We start from the raw sequence: 27,324 nt of genomic DNA on the forward strand, positions 1-27,324 counted from the left end.
GCACTGTACAGCAAACACCACATTGTTAAGTCTGTGTTTTGGCGTTTTGTCTTTCGGGTGAACCAGTTTTTGTCTGAGCGACTGACTACTGGGGAGATTTTTCCCATGTTTCCCAAAGCAGAACTTGTATTAATATTATTATTATTTATTTCCTAGATGTGTTTAGGTTGAAATACGCTGCATTCGTTTGCTCTCCTGTGGAAGCAATGCCATATTTAATCTGGCTGTAATGGTAGTTTGGCTCTCTGGTCTATTTGAACAGCACTAGCTTGCGTGTGCATATGGTGAGTCGGTGGGAACTGCTTTCATTTGAAGTTAGGGAAATAATACCTCAGCTTCAGCAATTAAAAGACTGCATCCACGAGTCAGTCCTTAGACGAACTGGAGTACGAGTCTCAGAGAAGTGTTTCTGCTGTTTTGCAGTCTGCTGGCATGCAGCCCACTCAGCACGGGAGATGTGAAAGACTGGCGCTCGTCCAGGCTCAGTGTTGGGAAAAAGTCACATGACTCACTCTCGACGAGTGAATGAAACTAACTTAAGCCTGAACACATTGTGTAATGCAAACTAGCACGTGTAAAGAGATATAAAAGCAGTGTTTCGTGGGAGATGTGGGCGTGAGGGTATATGAATAAGAGTTTTCAAAGGGAATTATGAAACATTATTTATGACAGGACTGCACAGAGTGTGAGTCTGCAATGAAGAAAAGGGATCATCTTCTGCCCTTACTTTGCGTTACTTAAACAGATAACGGATTATTAAAATAGGATACTCTATTTCTAAAGACGTTTAAAGGCAAATTTCCAAACTCCATATTTCTTTGGGTTTAGGGCTTTGTTCAAGCTCCTGTTATTTTGCAATTTTAAATAGCAGAAATATTCTCTACCCATGAATGTTTATCATATTTCTAACCCTAAAGGGAAGCAGAAAATCCAGCATTAAACATCTCCTCATCTAAATGAACAGTAAATAATAAAAATACTGGCGGCCACCTGGTAGAAACACTTATGCTATCCGCTATCAACTTCAAAATTTTACAACACCTCGCCAGACCCAAAGATTTTTAGTAGATACGCCGATGATACAAATATGAATCTGATGTCGCCTCGTTCTTGAGTTATCGCCTTCACAAACTTGGGTGCCCACCCGGCCTCTCACCTGGCGCTTAAAAATGGCTGAGGAGTAAAAAACATGAATGTTTGACCTTGGCGAAGTTTATTTCGTATTCTTTTAGTTCTGTAGACACACACTGTCCTCACGGTAAGAGAGAAGGAGAAAAATGGGAGGAGCTGTTCATGAATGCACCTGTAGCGTTTAACCCTCTTTCTCCGTGTTTTGAACATCAAGGCTTATTTGTCTCTTTCCTCCAGGCGTTTGTGTGCACGCTACTCACACTTACCCGCAGGTCTCCGTTTGCCAGGTGTGGGTTGTGATGTCCAGGGTAGGTGCTGTAGATGGGCTCTTTGCAGTAAATCTTAATTACGCAGCGGTCCTGAACGTCCCGTGGGTCCTCCAGCTCATAGAAGACATTACGGGTCTCATCTTTAATCAACAGAGCCGTGCTGGGAGACCTGAATATCAATAGTTGTCAACGCACACACACAAAAAGACGCAAACACTGATAAACGGTCCATGCAAAGACAATTTCAGCATCTGTTACACACTAATATGGTACAGTGATGTATGTATTGGAGAGTGGGAGGAGGATTTCTAACTGCATGAGGTGCTCGTAATGAGAGAATCAGCTGGAAGCGGACTGATGTTAGGTTAATCAGAAATCTAATGTTCAGTGTTTAAAGGTAAAAAAGTGCTGTGGATAACAAACATGGGAGATTCTAGAGAGAAACGTATCATTTAGAACTTAATGAAAATAATCATTGATGTTTTTGACCCAGTTCTTTGTCCTGAATGCACACGTGTTCAAAAACATATTGCAGCTCAGGTGAAACGAATGGGCAGCTTATTGGTGTTGGTCAGCAGTGCAACTTTCAAACCAAAGACATGAGATTTTTATTTATATGTTTTTGCTGCAACCAAGACAAGAGCTGATAAAAAATTAGGCTGAATTTATCAAACTTAGTGGCTTAACATGAAAAATAGAAGAATCCTTTAGATTTTGGTGCAGAATCGCGTCATTTTATTTAAGTAATTCTGCAAAATGTGTGGATGGACACAAGATTAACACAAGGACCGTTGACTTTTTACAGTCTGCTCACTTTCCACCATCACATCGAAACCCATTAGAGATGGCTTATGGTCGCCAAACCGTTTCCTTTCTGGTTAAAGAACATAGTGATAAAAGAGCAGCACGACAAGCTAATGATGGTCATGGTTTTCAAATATTCAAACAGTTATTAAATTATATATAAAAACGAAATCTTCTCTGTGATCATTTCTGGTCTTAAAATACATATTTTCACCATTTTTTAGTAGAACTTCACCATCAAAAGTTATTAAAATGAAAATAGATCAAAAATAAGGTTGATTTAAATCTAGCTGATAAAGCTACATATCTCATTTTTAGCAAAAATATGATGATATATGATGAGTTCAATTCTGGGGTTGTTCTCTGGTTACATGGAGAGAAATTAGTAGTCAGCATTAGCAAGCTAAGCTAACCAAAAGGGTTGTTTTAGACATTTTTGGAAATGAAATGTGGCATTTAAAGGATATTTAAAGAAAAATATTGTCATTTTCAGTGCCCTCTCCTGCTTTTATTCCCCATCTGTTTAAAGAAATGAATTTTCACGTGTGGCTGGTTGAGGATGGAGTTGAAATGAATCACCGACAGCCTCTGACCTGGAGATTGATTTATAAAACATGCCATAAATGAAGTGTAAATATCGCACTGCAGAACGTTCGTAAAAGATCTAAACAGATCGATAAACATGCAGACGTGTTAATATCCAGCGTTCGTACCTGAGCATGGCCATGGTGAGCCTTTGGGGGAACATGTGCACGATGAGGGCCCTCAGAGTGTCCAGGCTGGTCAGCTCGTGGGTCAGGTGAACCCTGCGAGTCTCCTCCCCAAGCTGGAGGAACAAGATCCCTGCATTTATGGATGGGGAGGAGCAATGGGGGAGATTCACAGTGGTAGATGGGGGTGGGGTGAAGTTTGGAGTCGGTGATGAAGGCAGAGAGCGTACGAACAATTTTCACCTCAAAGTTTTCAACAGCGTAGAAGCAGCTAATAATCATCCATTGTAGCTGAAAGCACACTGCTTGGCATAATCCCTCCGTTTGCGCTGCTCTCACCGTCTGTACAGCAGGCACTTCCCTCGTTACCACCTCCGATCTAAAGCTCTCCATCTCAACGAAACCCATATGTGGGAGCAGGGTGAGAGTACAACATGTTTTACTTTGTTCAACTTAATTTACTGTTAAAAAAAAGGCAATTAACTAAATTAGTTGGAATAAATACTGAAGACTGAGGTCAAAATTGATATGTTACACAAAATGATTTAATGAATTTTAGTGTTAAGTTCCTGTTTAATTATACGTGGCCTGTATGCTGTGCTGCAGATTGATCTAAATGTCAGTGGTCAGATTGTAAATGTTCCTCCTGCTCACCATTAGTCAGGGTTTCTGCAGTGTTTACCAAATTAAATTCAAGACTTTCTGAGACCTTTTAATGCAACACACAAAGGCATTTCATACTTGTTTTACAACAAAACCCGTAGGGTCAACGATAATTTATTAAGGGCATAAATGTATAGACGGTGGTAATAACTGACTCAGGACGAGTTAATCTGATGCAGATCTAATGTTGCCAGCAGCAGCATCACAATGCACTGTCACAGAAACCCAACGTTTAGTTTTGTGCAGCACAAAGTCTCCCGACAGCCTAGAAAGCAGCCGAGACTGATGGCAAATGGAGAAATGCTGACAAAATGCGATACATTCGTTTTTCGCCCCAAGTCAGCACGACACTGAAACGAATGTTTGTCAAATTAAAGTATGTTTCATGAAAGGAATCACTTTTTTCTTTATAGACACCATCGAGCTTTGAAGCACATTGTGCTCCAAAGTTATCTATGACCTGCACTGGGTTTTTTCAGCCATGCACTGGGTTTGAAGTGTCCAGTTTGGGATTTGCATCACTAGTTGACTAAAATTAAAAATCTGATGCTCTTGCTTCTGGGCAAAAGAAACGCTGTGTCACAGCGGTGTGTTTTGTTTATAGGACCCAGAAGCGGATGCAGAGAGGAGTTGCAGGAGTTAACAAAAGGCGAGCCTTTATTTGGCTGTAAGCAGTGGTAAAATATAAAACTAAGAAAAAACGATGGACACTATTCAAAGGAGCTTGCAAAGAAAAGCGTCTGGACTTCTTTAAGTTGCTTGAAGACGTTTCACCTCTCATCCGAGAAGCTTCTTCAGTTCTAAGGTCAAATGGTGGAGAGTCCCAGATTTAAACCTAGTGGGAGTTTCCCCCCAAAGAGGCACAAAAGGACCCCCTGATTATCCTCTAATCACATGAGCCAAGGTGTGAAAACGGGTGTGGGTCCCAATCAGCCAGGGTTTCGGGTGAGCTCATTGTGAAACCTGGCCCCACCCACCCCAGGAAATCGCATGATAAGGTGGGGTCCTTTTGTCTAAACTCCCACTGTGTTTATATCTGGGACTCTCCACCATTTGACCTTAGAACTGAAGAAGCTTCTCGGATGAAGGTGAAACATCTTCAAGCAACTTAAAGAAGTCCAGACGCTTTTCTTTGCAAGCTCCTTTGACTACGATGACCTGGATGACTGAGAACCTTCACAGACCTCTGGACACTATGAGAATGAACACTGTGTAAACGAAGGCTACTGTGAAACACAGTGAGAGGTATGAGGAAAAACCTATGAAGACTGTGGTGACGATAACAGACGACCTGACAATGACATACGGAAAACAGAGGACACAAGAGGTGATCAGGGGAAGGAACACATGGGGAAACAGCTGACTGATATGAGCCTGATGACAGGACAGGGGAAGTAAAACTAAATACAATGAACAAAGAAACAAGACTCCTTCAAAATAAAACAGGAAACACGGAGATGTAAATATGACAATACAAGCTCAGACCTAAAACATATGAGACACTAGATGAGAACCAAGGAGACAGTGATACATAATGGCTGATTTTTACCTCAACTAAAACCTAAATAAGAATACCACATGAACCATCATCACAAATCTAACATAAGACAAATACCAACTACACTCAGAGCGCTGGGTCAGAGACCCAGCCTGTGACACGCTGGGTGGGTAATTTGTGGGTCTTCCAGTGCAAAAGATGGATTTAAGCATCAACCATCATGACTTGGTTTTTAGACTCAACAGTAAGCTATGCTTTCGGGTCTACTGACCAAGTTTGATGTCAATAATCAGCACTTCTTTGGCATAACCAGCCTGCACAGGTGCGTGGTCATTAACTTGAAAGGAAAGGTGCTGATGCCTTTGTGTGTGTGATATCACACATTTCAACAGCTTTTAAAAATACTATTCTATGGCTGAAAAACGGGTTCAAACAGCTCCTTTAAGCACACCGTCCATTAAACTGAGCTCAGACTAGTCTATTTTGTGTTTGCCCTGCAACAGGCTGCCGATATGTCCAGCGTGTAGCCCGCCTCTCGCCCTGTTTCAGCTGGGATAAGCTCTGTAGATCAGCTGATGTCAGTGCCAGCTAATATTAGCTGACAGTTCAGGTGATGCCCATATGCACATCCAATTGAGTAGCTTAAACATGGACCATAATTCAAGCTGCTTCAGCCTGTGGACATTTGGTGTTGATATGCAAGCATCTTTGCAACCCACCTTCACCCCAGCTCCTGTTCATTTTGCAGTTTCTCACTTAAAGAGCATATCTGTTTACAGTGGTGCTGGGATAAAAACAACATTACATTTTGACATATTTCTACTGCTTTGTTCTCCTTGTTCCTTTACATTCTGAGATTGTGATGTCTGTTATAAAACATGTAACTGAAAGCGGATCAATAAAAAAAGAATGTGATGGCAGAACTAGGGTTGCACCGATACCGATACTGGTATCGGGTATCGGGGCCGATACTGTAAAATGTGTGTGTACTCATACTTGTAAAAGTTAACCGATACCATGAACCGATACCAACTTATTTCATTAATCAGAGGGTGGCTTGTCATTTTTGTTGTAGTTTTTTAGATTGGCCACTAGGGGGACATCCCGCGCTAAACAGGCACAGGGTTAGGCGAGTGAGACTGGCGGCTCCAGATAAAAAAGAGAAACTGGAGGCTGCTGTAGCTAGGCTAAACAAAATGTCAGCAGTGTGGACCGCAATAACTGCAACAATTTAAAAGTTTATTTTATTCGCAAACCTAATTTGTATTTATTTTATTCCAAACAGAAGTGTTTGTTTATTATTCTGAAAGCTCGAGACAGTGCCAATAGTTCAGTGATATTTTGTAAAATTACAACGTGGAGACTCTGCAATAATTTAACAGAAGTGCTTATTTTTCACTTGAAATTTTTTTGTGGTCATTTTTATTAAGATTTTATTTTTTATCGGCAGGGAATATAATAAAACCACCACACTTTGTGTGTGTGTGTTAGAAGTATCGGTTTTTGTACTCTGTATCGGCAAGTACTCAGATCCAAGTATCGGTATCATATCGGTTTGAAAAAATTGGTATCGTTGCATCCCTAGGCAGAACAGTTGACGAAATGTATTGATGTACCTAATAAAGAGGCTACTATAGCTAAGGCTCACACTGCTGTACTGTGAAATGCGAAGAGAGTAACACATAATTATCAGCCTCACTTTAAATGGAACCTGGGATTCCGAGTGGACGCAGTGAAATTCTCACCGACTCCAAGTGCAGAAAGTAAAATTAACACCGACTCAGATGTGTTATAATGTAAAAGGCTCGTTTTTAGAGAACAGTTTAAACCTTTTGAAGGGTGGAGGTGATGGTGAGATATCCCTAAGGATGGAGGCAACTTACACGTTTGGGGTTTTAGCTCACGATTGAGGATGATATAAAAAAATTGACATCTGCGCTACAGCCTGGTAAAGCATGAAGAAGAGTAAACATGAAATGAAATGATAGAACGTCACAGAGAGTTGATGCTTTTCTTAATATGCTGTTTATGTGGTATAAAACATTTGAAACTCTTGACATTTTTCTGGCTTGTCCTACATTTTCTGTGTCCTGCAAATGCTACAAAGATACTTTTAAGGAGGAAATGGTTTCGCTGGCTGCCACGGCCATTAATCAAAGACGACAGGTAGCTCGGCGAGATCATTTGGAGGCATTAGACAGCTCCGTTTATATTCAGCACTCCTATAGGCAGTGCACTGAAGTCTGACTTTCACTTGACACTCAGAGGGCCTCGCCAGGTTCACTAGATTAACACTTGATGCCTTCAGTCAACTCAAACATTACCTGAAGGAGGACAGTGCCGTACAGGAACAGAGCTAATGTGTCTTGTTTACGGCTGCCTGTCAGAAACATCAAATCCGATTAAGCGAGTGATGGCCGCCTGACGTATCAATCAAAGTGAGGTTGTCGATACACGTCCACAAATGAAGGCTGATAGAAGAAGTGAAAATAAGAGTCCATTAGCTCCGCCTGCTGTGCTGACTGCTGATGAAATGAAACCTCAGTGGACAGATTTTAATCAGTGACTGGAATCAGACAACCTTTACTCTCATATCAAGCTCCAAACATAATCAAGAAGAAAGTGGAGACGAATGGTGAGAATAAACAGCGAAAGCACTAAAATTTGCGTTTCACAGGTCAAACATGTAAAACGACCTGACGTGTAGTTTGTTTGAGGAGCTCGGGAGGGGAAGCATCTGTGCAACTAACCAACTGTAGAGTCAGAAACCTTTCATATGTCAAGGTAAGCTGTGTCCACAACTGTGCAGTGGCTCGGTCAGGATGTGCTTATGCTAAGCTCAAACTACAACAGTTTAGAAGTTTTCACACAACAAATGGAGCATTTTAGCATCCATCCATCCTTTCAGGCATATACGAATATTATTCGCACCTATGGCCAAATTCGAATGCCAATTAACCAAACGATAAGTCTTTAAATCTTCAGACTGTGGAATTAAGCTGGAGCGTACAAAGAGAGCTGAAGGGGCTGAAAGACAAAAAAAGCCTCAAATAAAAAGAGAAATCCAGACATTCCTCAACAGCTGTCTCAGGAGGATCCTCCACATGTGGCCAGACACAACCAGTAACATCAAACTATGGGAAAGAACCTGTCAAAACCCAGTAGAGGAAGTAATCAGGAAGAATAGATGGTGCTGGGTAGGGCACGCTTTATGCAAACCGCCAACCAACATCACCAGGCAGGCTCTCAGGTGGAACCCCCAAGGCAAGCAAAAGAGAGGCCCCCCAAGAAACATATGGCGACGAGACCTCGAGGCAGAAACAAAAAAGATGGGCAACACCTGGACTCTAGAAAGATCTCAAATCTCTGGAGATCTACCTTTGGCGGTCTATACCCTGGGAGGGGTGACGGGTAGTAGTACAAAGAGAACCAAGGCAGACAAAAGAAGAACAAGGAAAGGCCCCGATCAGCCAGTGGATCTCTGCTATGATTGGCTGTCTTTTTCCTAGAGGTGCTAGAACATCCTTGGATTTTGTGGCAATCGTTTAAAGAATATTGAGGACTTTAGGGGTACTGCACAGTACACGACCAGCAACTGTATGGGTCATACAGTTGCTGGAGTTAATACCAAACTTTCTTTCCAAATTCATAAAATGAGCCTTTGATGGGTTGAAATTGAGTGAACACATCAAAGCCAGTGCTAACGGTGATTTGGGACTCATTTACAACCATTTTCGCACATTTTTGTGACTCCTGGAAATACTTTTAGCAGAGGGATATGCTCGGGTAGAGCGTACACGAGGACACATGATACCCACTTGTTTGTCATAAATTCTGTGGATAATGACTTGTTCTACTCATACAGGTGCTCATTCAGACACCACACAGTACTCCAACTCTGGTTGGATCAAACATTAAACACCGTGTAATGTTTGATCCAACTGAGTCTGACACTTCTATTCTCACGTTCAGCTCCCCTGGGTAATATTTATGAAGCTTCAGGGGTGCAGTGCGTGTCTGAAGGCTCGGGTTATCACTCTCTAATGAGAGGTGGGCAGTCAAACGTCCCTCCAGTCCCAGCCCTTCTGTGCGAGTCTGTGAAACCACACTATTTTTTTTAAGATTGAGCTACAGACACTGCTGAATTTTGGCACAGTAGTTCTGACTTGTGCCTTTGAGCGCACCACCAAATGTGACTTAACCTTCAGACCCTCATATAGTTCAATAAAGATAGCAGGACAGTCCTGCTTTACACTTGCATTGCCTCGGCTGTAAGATCTCCGGTTCCCAGCATTATTGGGGCTGGAGCCAATGACTCGGAAACACCAAGGTCAATCATCACATCACACCTGCGTCAGGGTTTCTGGGCAGTGAAAAAAAACATCTTGGGGGAGCATTGATATCGATAAATGTCTTGTGAGTCTGTTGCTCTACATTTTTCTCTGGTTTGAGGATTTCACTGAGCAAAGGGGTGCAGCAGTGGGCAAATTTAGGCCAAGAGCTGGTGGCAAAGCTCCCCTTTAATCAAAGGAGTCTCGGTAATGGCCACCAGCAGAGATGTCAGCACAAATAAAGGTTTTTAATCTCAAAAGTTAGTCTAGAAGTAGGGATGCACCGATACTGTAAAATGTGTGTGTACTCATACTCGTAAAAGTTAACCGATACCATGAACCGATACCAACTTATTTCATTAATCAGAGGGTGGCTGGTCATTTCTGTTGTAGTTTTTTAGATTGGCCACTAGGGGGACATCCCGCGCTAAACAGGCACAGGGTTAGGCGAGTGAGACTGGCGGCTCCAGATAAAAAAGAGAAACTGGAGGCTGCTGTAGCTAGGCTAAACAAAATGTCAGCAGTGTGGAACAGCCAACTTTAACTCAGGTTTTGGAAAAGCGATGAAAAATGTCAAGAGAAAATCCACGGGCAGTTAAAATAACAGAGGCTCTGACTCATTTTATCGCTCTGGATGACCAGCCAATGCCGGTCGTGGAAAACATAGGATTGCACCGTCTTCTCAGCATACTCGAGCTGCGATATGAAATTCCCAACCGCCCATACATCAGGGAGATAATGGTGCCAAAACTTTCTGAAGAGGTAAGTGGACTGATGATCCACGGGTAGATCGGGAGTTCGTCAATGCCAAATACTTTCGTTATTTTGTTTGTTTGTTTACATTATGGACACTCTGCAACAATTTAAACGTTTATTTTATTCCAAACAGAAGTGTTTATTTATTATTCTGAAAGCTCGAGACAGTGCCAATAGTTCAGTGATATTTTGTTAAATTACAATGTGGAGACTCTGTAATAATTTAACAGAAGTGCTTATTTTTCACTTGAAATTTTTTTGTGGTCATTTTTATTAAGATTTTATTTTTTATCGGCAGAGAATATAATAAAACCTGTCTTCCAATTCATTGCATTTGTGTGTGTGTGTGTGGTAGAAGTATTGGTTTTTGTACTCTGTATCGGCAAGTACTCAGATCCAAGTATTGGTATCGTATCGGTTTGTAAAAATTGGTATCGTTGCATCCCTATCTAGAAGTAAAAAATAAGCCTCAAATAAAAAAAAATCAGTACTTGTAACAGTCTTTTTCTCTCAAGCATCACTTCTTTGTAATCATCAGTCTGCAGTCAGCAATTTAACTCAGAGTTTGGAGAAGCAGTGTGAACCATCCTTGGAGTAACAAGCTTGTTATCTCTGACCAATCAGCCAGAAAAGTCTGAAAGTGTGAGTGCAATAAAAAAAAGTAAATGTTATTACTGGGAGATGAACCCTGTCCCGACTTCTCATTTGTGGTTCAAAGAAATGAGAAACAGATTTCACCCACACAGAGACTTTATGAATAAACAGGAAAAAAGGACAACCACACCCTAAAATGTCAAGATTTTAAACTTTAGTCTGAATAAAAGTTTTGCTGAATGAAACTAAAAGCTGTCTGCATAATTGAAGGCTCCAATCTCCTGAAATATCTTTGGATTTTATTGTAGAAGGTTTGTATTCATCATCCCCGTGAGCAGATTGTACGTGCACATGTCCAACCCCTACATGATCTCATTTATTGCACAGAATTGGAAACGTTCAAGTCGTTTTCGTCATTTCTGCTGAGTGGATATCACAGATGGGCCTCAACACAATCTAAATATGAGAGATATGAAATTTTTCAATTTTACTCAAAGACAGGACTGACCTGGCGCCCGCAGCTTGGCCTGGCTGGACGAGCGGGCCAGCGGCAGGCTCTGGCGGAGCCGGTTCATCCTGTTGAAGCCGATGGGAATATCAGGGTCTGACATGCTTTCCAGATTTTCGGCTGACGCGAAGGACACCCTGCTGGCCTGGTCGGCGAGAGCCGGCTGTGTCGGGCTGAGTCGTGTCACACGTGGCGTGCGAGTCTGCGAGACAGAAGTCGAGAAGTCAGGAGAGAAAAACAAAAGCACGGATGACGCAGAGCGATCAATGAGCTGACACCAAAAACACGTGCAGAACAGAAAGCAAACGGAATTGGCCTCGGGAAATCAATGCAAAGAAACAAAAGACTGTAAAAACCTGCTTTTAGCACAAATACACACATTTAACCTCAGACAAAGAAGCTTTACGTCTTCATCTACGCACAGACACTCAAAACAAAGCGAGCCGAAGCCTAAAATTAGAGCAACTCAGACAGCCAGGTTAAACAAACCCACGAGTCAAACTCAAGGCCACCTGCCTTAATGAGACAAAAAAAACTATTCAAGCAATGTTTCAATTAAATGTTCTGATAGGAGGCAGCAGCTGGTGCTGACAAATCTTTCTGAAGATGAAATAAATGGATGATATTCTGCTGGTGGCTCAGAGCACGTGATCGAGAGCCTGGTGGTTTCAAATGCTCCTAAAAAAACTGAGCCAACTGGGGCATTGTGATGCTAATGACCCCAGCAAATCCAAACTCTGGCCTGGACAGCCCCTCTATCTGTAATGCAGATTGCTGCTAATATTTCACCTGTCCAATCTGAAACCACTGGGAAGCCCAAATTGAGAAGGACCTCTCATTACAGCCCTACCAGGAGCTCCTGCAGCAGGTTGGCTTTTAATGAATCCTTACTGACAGACATTTTCCAGCCCAAAGACTACAGTAATGAGCTCCCACAGTGCCACGTGAAGCCAGCCCCAATTGTCTTATGCATCCGTGCTCTTTGCTTAGTCCTCACTAACGCTCTGTGGGTGCTGTTTGCTTTCTGGAGGCTACAGCGGGCCACGCATGTGTGCGCAAACATGTAGGAAACGCCAACAATCACGTCAAAAGACATCAAATCTGAGGATAAAATGCACACTTACAGTCTGCTCCACTAAACTATCTCTTGGGGGTTTGCTCTAATTTCAAGAGTCCTTTAAATTTAAAAAAAATGGCACCCACATGTCTCTTAACGCCGCGAACAGGCTGACAGACTATGTGTGCCTCCTCTCATATGTTTGGAGATTTATGGTCTCGGAGTGCGCTCGACAGCCAGACGCTGCACACCTTCTGCCTTCCAGCGCACAAGAATCAAGCTGGCGGGGAAAAAAGAGCCGGGAATTATAAAGTTTGTGTTCAGCGAATCGTGAAGGGAAGAAGGGAAAAAGAGCAGATGAGGGTTCGAAACAGAGCGTATATTCACCAGAGAAAGGGGAGAGTAAACAGAGTGAAAAAGATTTTCTCTTTTAATTTCGGTTAACAGACAGACGTGAAGCTTGGCTGTACGTTTAACTCCGCCGTTTTATTTTCCACAGTAACAGTCAATAAAGCTTCCCACAGGATCGCTCCCAGAGGACCTCCTCCCTCACACTCCCCTCACAAGACTCATTAAAATGACTTTGGATGCAGTGATAAGCTGGGCAAAGAAACACATGCACAAATTTCAAATCTCATGGAAAGTGTGATCAATTTTCACATCTGAAGTGTATATAAAATTGATTTGTGTAATGCTAAGGCCTCGAGAGAGCCAGAGAACCTCTGAAACGCCAAATCAGATATATAAATAATAAAAAAAAATCAGATGTTTCAAAGAAAAGTGCTCTTAGCAATTCTGAAATTATGACAAGTGCTCTTTTTATTGCCCGTTCTTCCAAGTGATTCGTTTTTACACCGAAGTGATTAAAAGCAACTCTTTTCATCTCGTGCTTTACTGAAATCATTCCTGATGTCGAGGCGTAGCATCAAAGGCTAAATGATGTGAGGGTTCTGAAGGAGAAAGGTTCAGCCCGCGTACTGACAAACACTTTAGAAACACCATCTCCATTCCAATAACACCGCCCATGATCCAGGGAGACGTTCTGGATGGACGCTTGTGTCTGTGATCTCTTTCTTTCAGTCACTAGCGAGAGCTCATAACTAGGGATGCAACGATACCAATTTTTTCAAACCGATACGATACCGATACTTGGATCTGAGTACTTGCCGATACAGAGTACAAAAACCGATACTTCTACCACACACACACACACAAATGCAATGAATTGGAAGACAGGTTTTATTTTATTCTCTGCCGATAAAAAATAAAATCGTAATAAAAATGACCACAAAAACAATTTCAAGTGAAAAATAAGCACTTCTGTTAAATTACTGCAGAGTCTCCACATTGTAATTTAACAAAATATCACTGAACTATTGTCTCGAGCTTTCAGAATAATAAATAAACACTTCTGTTTGGAATCAAATAAATACAAATTAGGTTTGCGAATAAAATAAACTTTTAAATTATTGCAGTTATTGCGGTCCACACTGCTGACATTTTGTTTAGCCTAGCTACAGCAGCCTCCAGTTTCTCTTTTTTATCTGGAGCCGCCAGTCTCACTCGCCTAACCCTGTGCCTGTTTAGCGCGGGATGTCCCCCTAGTGGCCAATCTAAAAAACTACAACAGAAATGACAAGCCACCCTCTGATTAATGAAATAAGTTGGTATCGGTTCATGGTATCGGTTAACTTTTACGAGTATCGGCCCCGATACCCGATACCAGTATCGGTGCATCCCTACTCATAACCATAACTGAGAGTGAGGAACACAAATCGACAGCTTCACCTCCACACTCAACCCGCTCTTCACCACAGCAGACCAGTGTAGCATCAGCACATCAGTGCAGATGCCGAACCAACACATCTATTAGTCTCTCCTTCCTTCTTCCCCCGATTCACGAACAAGGCCCCGTGATACTCGGGGTACCAACTCATCCCCAACAGAATAATAAAACGCAATAATTCGACGCACTAAATCTGACTCACAAACCTCTTGGATGGTCTGTTTCACACAGCAGCCCACAGGAATGGTGAAATAATTTCATTAAAATGCTCCAGAAAGCACCATCAGTGCAAACACAGTAGAGTGTTTCAGTTCAGTGACTTGATCTTATACACAAACCACATAACCTTTAGTTCTTCTTCTGCCTGACTCAGTGACAAGCTGCTGCTTTACTCTATTACTCCAACAGAGATTGTTTTTTTAGCCATCGTGTATCACTACTTACATTGTTTTTGCATTAACTAAGAGACCAGTTTATGAATCCTCCCTGCTGAGGTGCAGGACACACCAAATAAACTGTGAATGATTATTATTACGCACACTGGGAACGGTGGCAGCAGTGGGGGCTCCAGCAGGGGTGGAAGAGCGTTGCTCCTCCTGGCCAGACGGTGAGCTCACTGAACCCCGAGTTGTTGCTCTGTGAATGAATTATTAAGTGATGTGTTCATAAAGTGATGTGTTTCAGGCATGTTCAGCTTGCTAATCAAGCTTGTTAGCATTAGCTCTTCAAAATAAGGATAAGCTATTTTTTAACATAAAAAATGATTCCTAATATGAATAAAATGGGTTACAGGACAGGCTCCAGCCCTGCTGAGACACTGGACCGACTGATTGCAGTCAATAAATTTTGTCCTTATCTCTGTTTAGCTTGAATATATTCAGGCTCCTTGTTTAAGGAGGCATTCTCAGTCTTATTACTCTGCAATGGACACAAAGGTCTGTGAAGTCGATCCAGCTACAGAGTGCTTTAAACATCAGTCTTCCCTGAAAGCTGAAGCCTCCAGTGCATACGTTTTCTTGCATGAGAGCAGAAGGGCGGTGCACATAATCACATGGCTTTCTCTTTCAAATTGAACTGTAATCACTGAAGGAAGACAACGTGGAGAATTTCACTTGTTCCACCTTTGTCAGACTATATGAGCCGTTACAGAATAAAACTGTCAACTTTCCATTAATACATTTTTTATGTAGAAAATGCTCCTCGGTGTTGTACTGCATAAGACAGCCTGGTTTATTCCAGGCACCTGCAGTTTGAGCTCATGTCTTTTTAAATGTACTCGTGTAAACCCGGCTTTCAAATGCACCAAACCAACAATCTGATACCAGCACAGATGGAGATGTGTGGGCTTTATCACTATTTAATGACTAAAGAAAAAAAACACCAGATTCAGACCATGATGCGTTACCTGCGCAGGACTCTGTGTGAAACACAGTCTGTGGTTCGACAGCTTGTAACACGAGGCAGTAACTTAAAAAACCTGCTTCCTCCCTGACTTTATCAGTAACGAGCCACTTCTTCTCCGTCACATGAAATATGATATATTAATTTAAGTGGAAATCAATTTAATATCTTGAAACATTAGTCATCTGGTGCGTCTTTTTTTCCATGAAAATAAACAAGAAGCTGGCTGCTCACCAGGTCTGTTCCTACTGCCAACACGGGGAGAGGTGAACTCTGTGTAATCTTAGGCTACGTCCACACGTACACGGGTATTTTTGAAAACGGAGATTTTCCGTTTTCGTTTTAAAAAATAATCCCGTCCACACGTAAAGGCAGAAATGAAGGAAAACGCTGCTAGGAACATGCCAAAGCAGCAGGTGGCGATATATTCCTAACCGTGTAGAAATGTTGGCCAATCAGAAGTCTAGAAGCCTCGGTGGGAAAAAGTAAACAAAGCTGGGGCATAGAAGCAGAACCGAGTCGTATGTGTGGAGGGACAGTAACTGTGTGTGTATATGTAAGCATTTAAACACTGCAGAGAGTACAATTAACAGTAACAGTATTGTAGAAATTCATTTCACCGAAACAATAACGTGGCGCACAGTGTGACGTCAAAAAAGGCGCACACCTTTGACGCTGTGTTTTCTCCGTTTTTCTCGTAAATGCAAAAACTGAGTTTTAGAAATCTCCGTTTTCAGTGACCGAAAACGCCGTTTACGTGTGGACGAAAGGTGCAAACGCATAGAAAAATCTGTGTTTTCAAAAATACCCGGGTACGTGTGGACGTAGCAATGTTATGATCACGGCAACTGTGGCTCAACCTATTTCTGTGTCAAGGCCCCTCAGACCTCTGTCTGACCTTTTGTCCCCACCTGAGCACCATATTTAATCATTCCTGTGCTGTTTTACTGTTTTAAAACTCCCCCGGTGATCCTCCAGAGACCAGCAGGCATCTCTGCAGGGATCTGGGCGAATGTGGTGGGAATGCAGACAGTTCACAGGAAAGTGTCAAGGTGCCCCTTGAGCTCTGTCACATGACTGGCAGGACTCCAGGATTCCTTAAAACTATCCATCCATCCATTCGCTTCCGCTTATCCTTTTCAGGGTCGCGGGGGGTGCTGGAGCCTATCCCAGCTGTCATAGGGCGAGAGGCGGGGTACACCCTGGACAGGTCGCCAGTCTGTCGCAGGGCCAACACACAGGGACAGACAACCATTCACGCTCACATTCATTCGCACATTCACACCTAGTGGCAATTTGGATTATCCAGTTAACCTATCCCCACAAGCTGCATGTCTTTGGACGGTGGGAGGAAGCCGGAGTACCCGGAGGGAACCCACGCAAACACGGGGAGAACATGCAAACTCCACACAGAAAGACCCCGGCCTGATGGTGGAATTGAACTCAGGACCTTCTTGCTGTGCGGCTTAAAACTAACATTTTCTCACTAATTCTCTCATTTAGGCGTATAGAAGTGGTCAAGAGGACCAGAAATAGAGAGGAAAGGTGATTTTTAGTGACGTTGAAGGGGGGCGTGGTTGTTGGTGCCTGACTGGCTGCTCAGAAACTAGTAGTTGTACCTTTTGCTACATTATAGAAGTTATAGGAATGTGTTTTACCAAACTTGTATTGTATCAAAACTGCCCATTTGGATAAATACATCAGTTTTATCCAAAAAAAATAAAACTAGACCCACACTAGACCCATCTAGTGTGGGTCTAGAGCTACAGATCTAGACCCACACAACCATCTCTTGGTACAGAGAACAGTTTGAAAAAGAGAAAATATCAAGTGAGGAGCAGAGTGTGAATATTTAGATTTTTTAATCGTTTTTAACAGCCTTTCTGGTGTCATGGTGGCAAGTGTGCATTTGACGTTTTTGTAAGTGTTATAGAAAACAACATTTATTCTTTGCAGGAAAGAAAAGGACAGATTGAGATTTTTACCTCGGTGCGAGCTGAAACACGACTCTCGGTTCAGCTAATGTTAAACAATTTCAGTTAATACCAGGCAGAAAAAACATGTGGTGTTATTAAGAGTATGAATCAAGTTAAACACAATATCGTGCTACTTATAACTTAAAAACCTCTCACTGGGTTTTTGAAAAGAAGCCGCAGATTTACAGTAAATACCATGTTCCATTCAGCACAGTTGACCCTTACCTCTGCTTCCAGATTCTCGTTTAAAAGCATGAAAAGAGCTTCAGCTTCATTAGCTCCTCACCTTGATCTCTTTAGAGGCTTCTGTAAAAATATTCACAGCTCTTTCTGATGCTTTCCAAACCTCAGTGTGGCAACTCTGAACGGTTACTACCAGCTAACACACAAGATACTGACTTAAGATGCAGCTGTGCACAGCTGTGCAGAGCCCCCACCCCTGACACAGCTGCCACACCCCTGGACCCAGCAATTTCATGGACATTACCTCTACATGCCGTGGCATTCCTTTCCAGTGAGACTCACAAATGAGAGCATCCTAATCCCTACCCGCCTAACGGCGTGTTTGGGTGCCACATTATACGAGGACTTTTTACAAAGCAGCCTCGGCTGGAAGATGCGAGTCGGCAGGCCGCACGTCTTTGCAACAACAGCCCGAGGGCGGAGAGGCAGGTGAAGGAGGAGCACGCGTGATGTGTTCAGTGGTGCGCTGTGCGATATAGCCGCAGTCTTCTGTTATTTCCCACAGAGCAGCTTCGCAGGAGCAGCTGGGGGTTAATTGCCTTGCTCAAGGGCACTTGTTTTCGAGTTAGAGGCAAAACCTCCATGAGAGCAGGGAGCCTTTAGCTCATTTCCCCGCTCGGATTTTTCCTATTGACAATTTTGAAGTATTTTTGAGCTTTTATACTTCAGCATCACCACGCTGAAAGTGTATGTGACCCAATTTTTAGTTTATTTACAAAATAAATAATAAAATAAACCCTTTTGAACCCTACAGCCGGCCAAGTCTGGGGTGTAAATACAGCCTTTCATCTCTACATTGCTTCAGTTATATAGCCTAAAGTGAAGGATCATTTTCTTTCACATAAAATCTAGAGGGAAGTTCTCATCCAGTTATTGCTTTCCACAGAGTTCAGCCTGCTAAACAAACCTCGCAGTCTTGGCAGATGGCAGTGAAGTGTCAATAAGTGATTCTGGCCACGTGCCTCAGCGCGGTGCCAGTCGGGGAGCGCTGCAGCAATCGGCCTCCTAAGCCTTTTAGCGGCGGAAAACGCTCCGGCTATTCTCCGAGTCAGATTGGGGAATAGCGATTTTCCACCGAGCGTCATATCAACAGCCAAACAGCACGAGGGCCACAGAAGCAGTTGTCTGAATGCGTTAGAGATGAGCTAGCTCACTGGGACAAATATGGCACGGGTTGTCTGGGGATGTCTCTGTATGGAAACTGCTCTGTCTGCCATATTCTCTGTGTAAGACTCATGAAAGACGAACAAGTGTCTTGCGATGCTTCTGGGCTCCCAAAAGAGACGAATCCTTTAAAAAATGTCCTTTAAATGAAAATAAAAGTTTTAGTGGAGGATTCTCTTCATTACTGGAACATTTACGAGACTGCTGAGAAGAGAAAAAGACTCTGAACTAAACACTAAATTCAAAGAATTCTTTGCATCAATGTTGCAAAGCCATGACGGAAACAAATGCCAGCGTTCAACCAGATAGACTCCTCAATGAGCTAATATCGTAAGATGTTCAATTTTACTGGACTCATGTAAATGTCACTTTATAACCAGCACCTGAGATCTAAAACATACTGCATCACATAACAATCCATATTAATTATCAGATAATTCTATAAAATGTTCTTAAAGACAATAACACATTGGAAAAGTCCAGTTCAGTGATTCCACTTAGCTTCCTAGCAGACACTAAGCTAACAGGGATGCTCCTGGTGAAAAGAAATGAAACAACTAGTGAAAAACTAAGAAACACTCAGATATCAAAATAAATTTTGATTACTTTTTAATGGACAATATCAAAAACTGTCTTTAAAACTGTCTTTAATCTTTAATAGGGCTGCCACAAACGATTATTTTGATAGTCGACTAGTCACCGATTATTTTTGCGATTAGTCGACTAATCAGATCATCATCCATTGGACATAAAACTACAGCTTATTGCACCAGCAGCATCTGCTCTTATATAACTATCATTAGCTTACAGCTTTAAGTGTTTAAGGTATGTGCTAACTAAAAATAAAGACAAGATGATAGTTTATTAAATTTTAATGAAATCTGCAGGTTGTTTCGGTGAAGTTTAATAAACTCCTTGCTATCTAAAATATAACAGGACACCGGAGTAAATTCTCGAGCATCTCACACTTCTGATAATCAGCTGTCTGCTTGAGGTTTATTCAGCTGTGTAAAAACTATAACTTTAATCTCAGCCAAACCGATTTACTCAGGAACAAATAAAATACTAAAAAAAAAGCCAAACAACAACATTTTGAAGTTATCTAAGTGACTTATATATTATTTAACCTGAGTAGCGAAAGACGGCGGTGGGTTTGAAAACGATTTGCGGGAGTCCGGTGCTCTCACGGCTCTAGTTAGCCTAGCCCCCGGCTAGCTATCGAGCTAGTGGCTAACAGACGTCTCCGAAAACGTCGGAGCGCTTTTGAAAATATGTGGTGTCTTGATAAACTGAGCAGATATTTGAGGTTTACACAGCTACATTCTCGCCTGAAAATATGTTAAACGTTTATTTTGTGACCCAGAAAGAATAATAAGAGTAACATTAAAACTAACTAGATGCCGCCATTGTTGGAAACTGAGCTGGGCTGCGCTATGAATTCTGGGACACAGCTTCTTCTTCTTCTTCTTCGGGCAGCTGGCATCCTTGTACATGCAGTGCTGCCCTCTTCTGTCTCAGTCCGTTATTACACTCTTAAATCCTACTACTTATTCCTGCGTCTTTTGTGATCTTACAAAGCTTCAAACGATGCGTCGACTATTAAAATCGTCGACGTAATCGTGACTAGTCGACTAATCGTGGCAGCCCTAATCTTTAATCATCTTTAATCATCCTTTAAGTGCTGCTTATGAACACATTAACTCTAAAATAATAACGAAGAAGAAAAACGCTTGAAATAAGCTGTTGAATACAAAGACACATTATTAAATTATCACAAGTTATCATGCAAAAAACTAATAATTTGCCACTGAAATGTGTGGTGCATTGTACATATAATTTTTCTATAATATATGACAACCACCCCAATAAAAGAAAAAAATATCTAAAATAATAAACAAATCATCCATCCATTTTTTTCCACCTTTCCCGAGACAGCTCGCAGGTCAGCCTAAGCAGAGAGGTCCAAACCTCCCTCTCATCAACCACCTCCTCCAGCTTATCCCGGGGAACACCGAGGCATTCCCAGGTCAGATGAGAGATATAATTTCTCCAGCAGGTCTCCTCCTGGGAGGACATGCCTGGAACACCTGACCCAGGAGGGGACCATGTCAACTGGCTCTTTTTAAGGAGGAGAAGCGCCTCTACTCTGGACCCCTGCTGAATGAATGAACTTCCTTCCTTACAACTGCCTCCTGTCCGCAGCTCGGACACCAGCATTTCACTGCATGTTCACTATATGTTGTACTGTTTATGTGACAAAAATATGTATTTAAGACCAACCATGCCCACGACAACCGAAGGAACTGCCGTTTTTGCCACTTCAGCCTTGAGCTATGTTCACATGTACAGGTTATATTTTTAAAACAGATTCACACGCCACTGCAACCCTCTCTGGCCTCTGCTCCGTAGCTGCTGGGTGACCTCTCGTTTGGGGCTCTACTCAGCTCTTCCCAGGAGGGTGGCACGGTTCCCCCCCTTTTGGTGGTCCTCCTCGGGTCCTTGTACTCTGGGGCCTCTGGATATCTGGGGCCTGGATCTCCTCCATACCTGCTTCATACCCTGGGGGACGGGGCTGCAGACTACACCTTTCTTGGCTGCTGCCTCAAAGCACATTGTGCGCTGTCTATCTTGCATGCTGCACAATATTGTTTAATATTTAGTATCTACTGTTATCTACTGCTAGCTAGTTTATTGTGATGGTGCTGTTTTTATTATGTTGCTTTTTTTTGTTTGTTTTCTCTTCTGTTTTTTTTCCATACAGGTGATCCAGGTGTTTTGTTTGTTTTTCTTTCTTTCTCCCCCCTTTCTCACCGTCTCTTCTCCCCTCTGGTTTTCTTTCTCTCCCTCTCTTTCTTTCATTCTTTCTCCCTGTCCTATCCCCCAGTCATGTCTGTCCCGTTTGTAGCAACCGAAAATAAAATAAATTCATAATTATAATAAAGGTCAATCAAATGGACCAATATGGCAAGGCCATGATGATCCACTTGGTAAAATAAATACGCTTGGCATCTTTCTTGGCCTTAAGACAACAATTCTGATGCTAAAGATCCAAACGGGACACAAAAAAAAAATAAAAAAATAAAAATAAAAATAAAACAGATCCACAGAAAAATATTTCTGATCACATGAAACATGCAAATGTTTGATCCGTTTTATAAAAATGACAAAATCTAGTAGCTGCACAGACATAACCTGATGACATCGGTGAGGTTCGAGGAACACAAGATGTAGTAAAGCCAGGTATGCATATTTAAACATTTCCTCTGCTTCGTCACTATGGTTACAAAATAATCCCAGTAGGCCCCATTATCATTCCCTCAGTAACGAAGAAGGCTGACGAACAAGTGCAATACTGGATGCAGCTTCAATAGGATCCCCACTCCCTATCTAAGCCCCACAGCATGGTCCACCCCCCCACCCCCGCCCCAAATTAAACACCAAGGCAAAGAAAAAGCGACAATAGGCGGTGATTACTCTGGCCACTCTCGACAGAAAGACAAGCGGACAAGAGATGTAAAATGGAGCATTAATATTTGTATAAGTGAGGCTGGGAGTGATGAAAAGAGGAGAATTATGCAGCACTCTGCTCCATTGTGTCTTTGACACTGTCAGCAGCAATTGCTGCCTGGTGTTTGAATCCGTGTTCAGCCCCGCTGACGAGCTGAAAATCCTCGTGCAAGGGGAGCGTGCGAGAGGAAACGTGTGATATAATATAAGAATCTATATTCCCATTTGCATGCGTCCAATCAGTACGAGCGCCACCGATGTTTGTGTGCATTTAGCAAGCTGGAGACATCAAAGGGGGAATAGCAGGGGACTATTAAACACATACACAGCCTCACACACATGAGCACAGCGGTGCACTGCTGCAGGGGTTTCTATTGCATCAGAAGAGGAGGCGAGACTCCCCGTCTCCCTGAGAGGAAGAGGAGCGATAACCAATCCTGTATGGGCAGCAGACCAGCAACAAATAGGGGGAGAATGGGGAAAAAAGCCAGCATGTGTGTTTGTCACCAGCTAAACAGACGAGGCAGCGAGAGAGCTACTGTGAACGTACATGACGAAAGGAGCACGACATGCAAACTGTAACATTAAAATTAAAATAAAAGAGGCTATTTTTGCAAAGTACATATGCTGGATGTATATGTAATTAAGCACTGATATTCAAGCAGTTCCAGCACAGTGTCTGTCTGTGTTAAAAGATAAAGCCGTCACTCTAATTTCTTATTGTCGACGATCCTCTGAAAAACCCAAACCGACAATGTGCCCATCTGTCCCTACCCTGTCTCTGATGCTCAGCTCTCAAGCTCAGTGATTTCTGGAAGTCTTTAAGAAATACTCCTAAATATACACTTTCATTTTATGAAAACAGGCACAGTCGTTTTACAAACAGATGGGCACTTATAGCACAAAGGAGGAAATACTCGATTTGCTAAGGACTATTTTCAGCCGTGGATTAATCGACAATTTTCGTGTGCTACTTCTGCAAATGACTCAACTTGGATGTTTTTTTTAATCAATCCGTAAGCCCTCCCACATCGTCTGAAACTAATAATAGTTTGTTTTGTGTATTTATGTATAGTCAAGGATAATTCCAGTGCCTTTCAATTTGATGCTTTTGCCTCATTTGACTTAACTGAGCGCCTGTTACAAAATAATTGTATTTATTCTAAGATTATTGCTCTCTTAAAAAGCACAACAGTGAATTTAGCTGTTGAACAGTGGTTCTCGCAGGGTGCAGGGTGGGAATATTTGACCACTGAACATTCTGCAATGAAAAACTGCACAAAAGTTATGAATGAATTAATTTGCTGCTTCAGCATCCATTTCCTGTTAAATATCCTTAAAGAAAATTCTGTCAAAGAGGGTTTAGGTAACGGCGTGCAGCGCCCATAGGTGGGAACTATGGGACCAAAAGAACTCCCAACATTCAGGACACCATATCATGAAAGCTAAATGTCATAGGGCTTCAGGCGGCCCAGGGACAGAGCACATCACCTGTTAGCAGAAGTTGATGAATTCAATTCAATTCAGTTTTATTTATACAGCGCTGAATCACAACAACAGTCGCCTCAAGGCACTTTATATTGTAAGGTAGACCCTACAATAATGCATACAGGGAAAAACGCAACAATCATATGACCCACTATGAGCAGGCACTTTGGCGACAGTGGGAAGGAAAAACTCCCTTTTAACAGGAAGAAACCTCCGGCAGAACCAGGCTCAGGGAGGGGCGGGGCCATCTGCTGTGATTGGCTGGGGAGAGAGAAGGAAGACAGGATAAAGACATGCTGTGAATGCTAACATAGCTCCAGGTAAGCTAAAGAGCATTAGTTCTTAGAGAAGTTTGACCTCCTTTGAAAGAGTCCTCACTGAACCAAAAGCAACAATATGTTTGGTAGGCTATGTTAAATCGTCTGACAAGGTCCAGGCAAGATGTATGCTAGCTGAGTGGTGAGTACAAATGGGACGAGAAGGATGCCTTTGTCTGACAATAAAATCAAAAGGAAAACTGGCAAAGTGTCAGATGATATACAGGCTGATGGCTTGAAATTTCTGCTTGTACTCTGATGTGCAAACAGCTGTCTTAGAGAACATTATGAGAGAAAGGCAACCTCAGACAGGCATGCAGGCATGGCCCTTAATGTAGTTAGCAAAATAGCTATTTAAGGTGGCTAATTCCAAGAACGCTTGGAAAAACGGTGAACCTTCCCAGGAGTGGCCGGTCTACCAAAATTACTCCAAGAGCACATGAACGCATCACCCAGGAGGTCACAGAAGAACCCAGAATAAGAACTGCAGTTCTCACCTGCCTCAGTTAAGGTCAGAGTTCATGATCCAACCATAAGAAAGATGAAAAACAACAACAGCTCAACTTTTGCCAAAGAAAGAAAGAAAATATTCTGTGAACTGAAGAGACAAATCTTCTAAAACTAACAACATTTAATAAAAAACATCACCGCAACAGTTAAACATGATGTTGGGGCTGCTGTCCTACAGTCAGGACCTGCACGACTTACTGTAACTGAAGGAACCATGAATGCGCCTCTCTACCACAAAGTAGAGTTGTAGCTATACGGCGTTTTTAGGTAATTGTAAAAGTAGGGACTTCAGAAGAAAAAAGTCAAGATATTTTTTGGACAAAGACTCATTATACAGCCTGGAAGTGTGAGGTCTTGCAGTCCTGCTGCAGGCACACCTCTCTCCACGTCTTCTTTGCTCAGTGAATGCAAAGAGAAGCAGTGAAGTAACTGTTTGCACTTGAACAGTGTTTTTCTTGGGGGTTATTTATGGGTTAGGTGCTTTGCTGGACAGAGCAAAGATAGTTTATCAGCTCCATCCTGCAGGGTCTCCGAGTCCTACAGGCAGGAATATTAGCACAGCTTCTCAGATCTCCCTCTCCCCAGCCACTGCCTCCAGCTCTTCCAGGGAATGCTGAGGTTTTCCAAAGCCACCTTAGAGATAACCTCGCAAGTCCACTCTACTACATTTTGTGGCCATAGGGGAGGGTATGAACATATTAGCCGTCGTGGTCAGCTCTGTCATGTTGCAAACTGCTACCTGGTGTGAATGAGCTGGACTTACAACCTTTAACTTCTCTACAAATGAAGGACCTTGATTTTTGTTTTTAAGGTCGCTCCAGGGCCAGAAACTTTAATTCAGAGCATCCTTACTGCTGTATTGACAACAATATTTGTGTAATGTTGTGTAGGTGCGATATATAAACTACAGTTTGCTGTGTTCATGGTAAAGAGGAACACGTCAGCCTGTGTTTAAATACGTATGTGTTTTGGACAGCGGTGGAGCTCCACTGCAGAGAGGAACGAGACACACACACATGCAGACACACACGCAGACACACAAGTTCATTGTTAGTTTTGGTTTTATCCCCTCAACCTTATCCTTTGACATTTCACATCCCATTTAATTCAAAAAGCAGCAGCGTTCTCATTGTTCCATTACAGAAAATCCTTGAGCAGAGTTCAGATTCGCTGCATCAGCAGTAGGTATGCAAGGATGCCTTTCAGATTATCAAGTAATTTTATGGTTAAGATGATGTAAGCTGCAGTAAGTGCTTAGGTTTGCACATGCACAACACAAGCTCAATGAAAGTAAGGGTCACATGGGTCCGTTCAATATGCACAATTTATTCAAGCCTGATGTGGAACCAACAATGCATTTTGGTCTCACGTTGATCCTCACATGGCCGAGACGTAAAGAAATTTGATTCTTCTTCCACAAAACAACTTAAACTGTTTCCTTTGAGCATTTTTCTATTTTCTAACTGTCAAGTCTGAAAAAACTGCTTTGTTTTCTCATCTACTTTCAGTTTATTTAGTCATTAATGTTGATATGATTATGTGAGCTGAAGAGCTTGACTCCACATCTATATACTAAAGGTTAAAATGGTTTGTTGTGGGGCCAAAAGCACTCTTTCTTTTCATAAACAGCATCCCAATTCCAATCTAATTTCATAGGAGACACTTTCTTTGTTTGCTATTAAAGTTTAATATCTCAGAAGAACTGAGGCACAGAAATCCTCAGCGGGATTTATTTATCGCTATTCATTTTCTTATTTATTACACCTTTATGACTCTCGAGATTAAAAATCTCTTTTGCAAGAGTGTCCTGGCCAGCACACGCAGACGTACAACTGGTGGCTGCACAGACTAGTAACACTCGGAAAAATGGGAAAATAGGTACAGAAATGTGCATGAGGTGAAGAATGAAACATAAAAATACCCAAAATTATGAATTCAAAGCTAAAGGAAACTTCAAACATCAGAGTAAGTTATTGTCTGGGGCCAGAAACAGGAGCAGGAGTGTTCACACAGAACACTGCCGCCTGTAGCAGCTGCCTCCAGCTCAATTTAAATCACCTGAAATTCATTTAGTAAGATCAGCTCATTAATTATTGTGACTTTTGTTTTAATTGCTGATCCTCTGGACATAATTACAGGAAATCTGATACTTATTATACCCAGTCATCAACCTCCAGGGCTAAAAAATAAAAACCAACGTGGACCTGCAGTTCTTCTAACGGCCACATGAGGTTGACTCCAAAACTAGGGATGGGTACCGGTATCGGTTCTGACATAAACGGTAGTAACCAGACCGAAAAGCAGCGCACATGTCGGTGCTTTTTTTTCCTGAGCTGTGATACACTTTAGATTCTAGCCAATCATTTTACGTTTCCGAGGATAGTAGGCGGGTCCAGGTACGTACGTTCTTTTAGAGCAGAGCTACAGATTAAAAATGCCCAAGGTGAAGCGGTCAAAGTCTGGCTGTACTTCACAGCAAAAGATGCAAACTCAGCAGCTGCAACAAGTGCTTTAAGCTGATACTGTGATACTGTCAAAGGAGATAACACCTCAAATCCGATGAAACACCTGGCGACGTGTAGCGTTTTTTTTAAAGCCGAGAAATGCGCCG

General features: G+C 42.2%; 1 protein-coding gene and 1 long non-coding RNA gene across 9 annotated transcripts in view; both read right to left on the minus strand.

The window, feature by feature from the left end:
• The window catches only part of srcin1b (SRC kinase signaling inhibitor 1b), a 176,440-nt gene that overhangs the window by 47,073 nt on the left and 102,043 nt on the right, over positions 1 to 27,324 (minus strand). For all 8 annotated transcript variants that reach the window (XM_085169910.1, XM_085169913.1, XM_085169914.1 and 5 more), the window contains 3 exons: positions 11,265 to 11,466; positions 2,918 to 3,047; positions 1,398 to 1,569 (listed from right to left, as the gene is read on the minus strand). In XM_085169910.1, coding sequence (XP_085026036.1) covers positions 1,398 to 1,569; positions 2,918 to 3,047; positions 11,265 to 11,466 — 504 coding nt within the window. The remainder of the gene's footprint in view (positions 1 to 1,397; positions 1,570 to 2,917; positions 3,048 to 11,264; positions 11,467 to 27,324) is intronic.
• LOC146512230 (uncharacterized) lies at positions 14,231 to 17,117 on the minus strand. The gene is made up of 2 exons (XR_014875667.1): positions 16,982 to 17,117; positions 14,231 to 16,612 (listed from the first exon to the last, which is right to left on the minus strand). It is a non-coding gene; the product is annotated as an uncharacterized LOC146512230 (long non-coding RNA).

Source organism: Neolamprologus multifasciatus, chromosome 8 (genome assembly GCF_963576455.1).
Source record: "Neolamprologus multifasciatus chromosome 8, fNeoMul1.2, whole genome shotgun sequence".
Lineage (NCBI taxonomy): Eukaryota > Metazoa > Chordata > Actinopteri > Cichliformes > Cichlidae > Neolamprologus > Neolamprologus multifasciatus.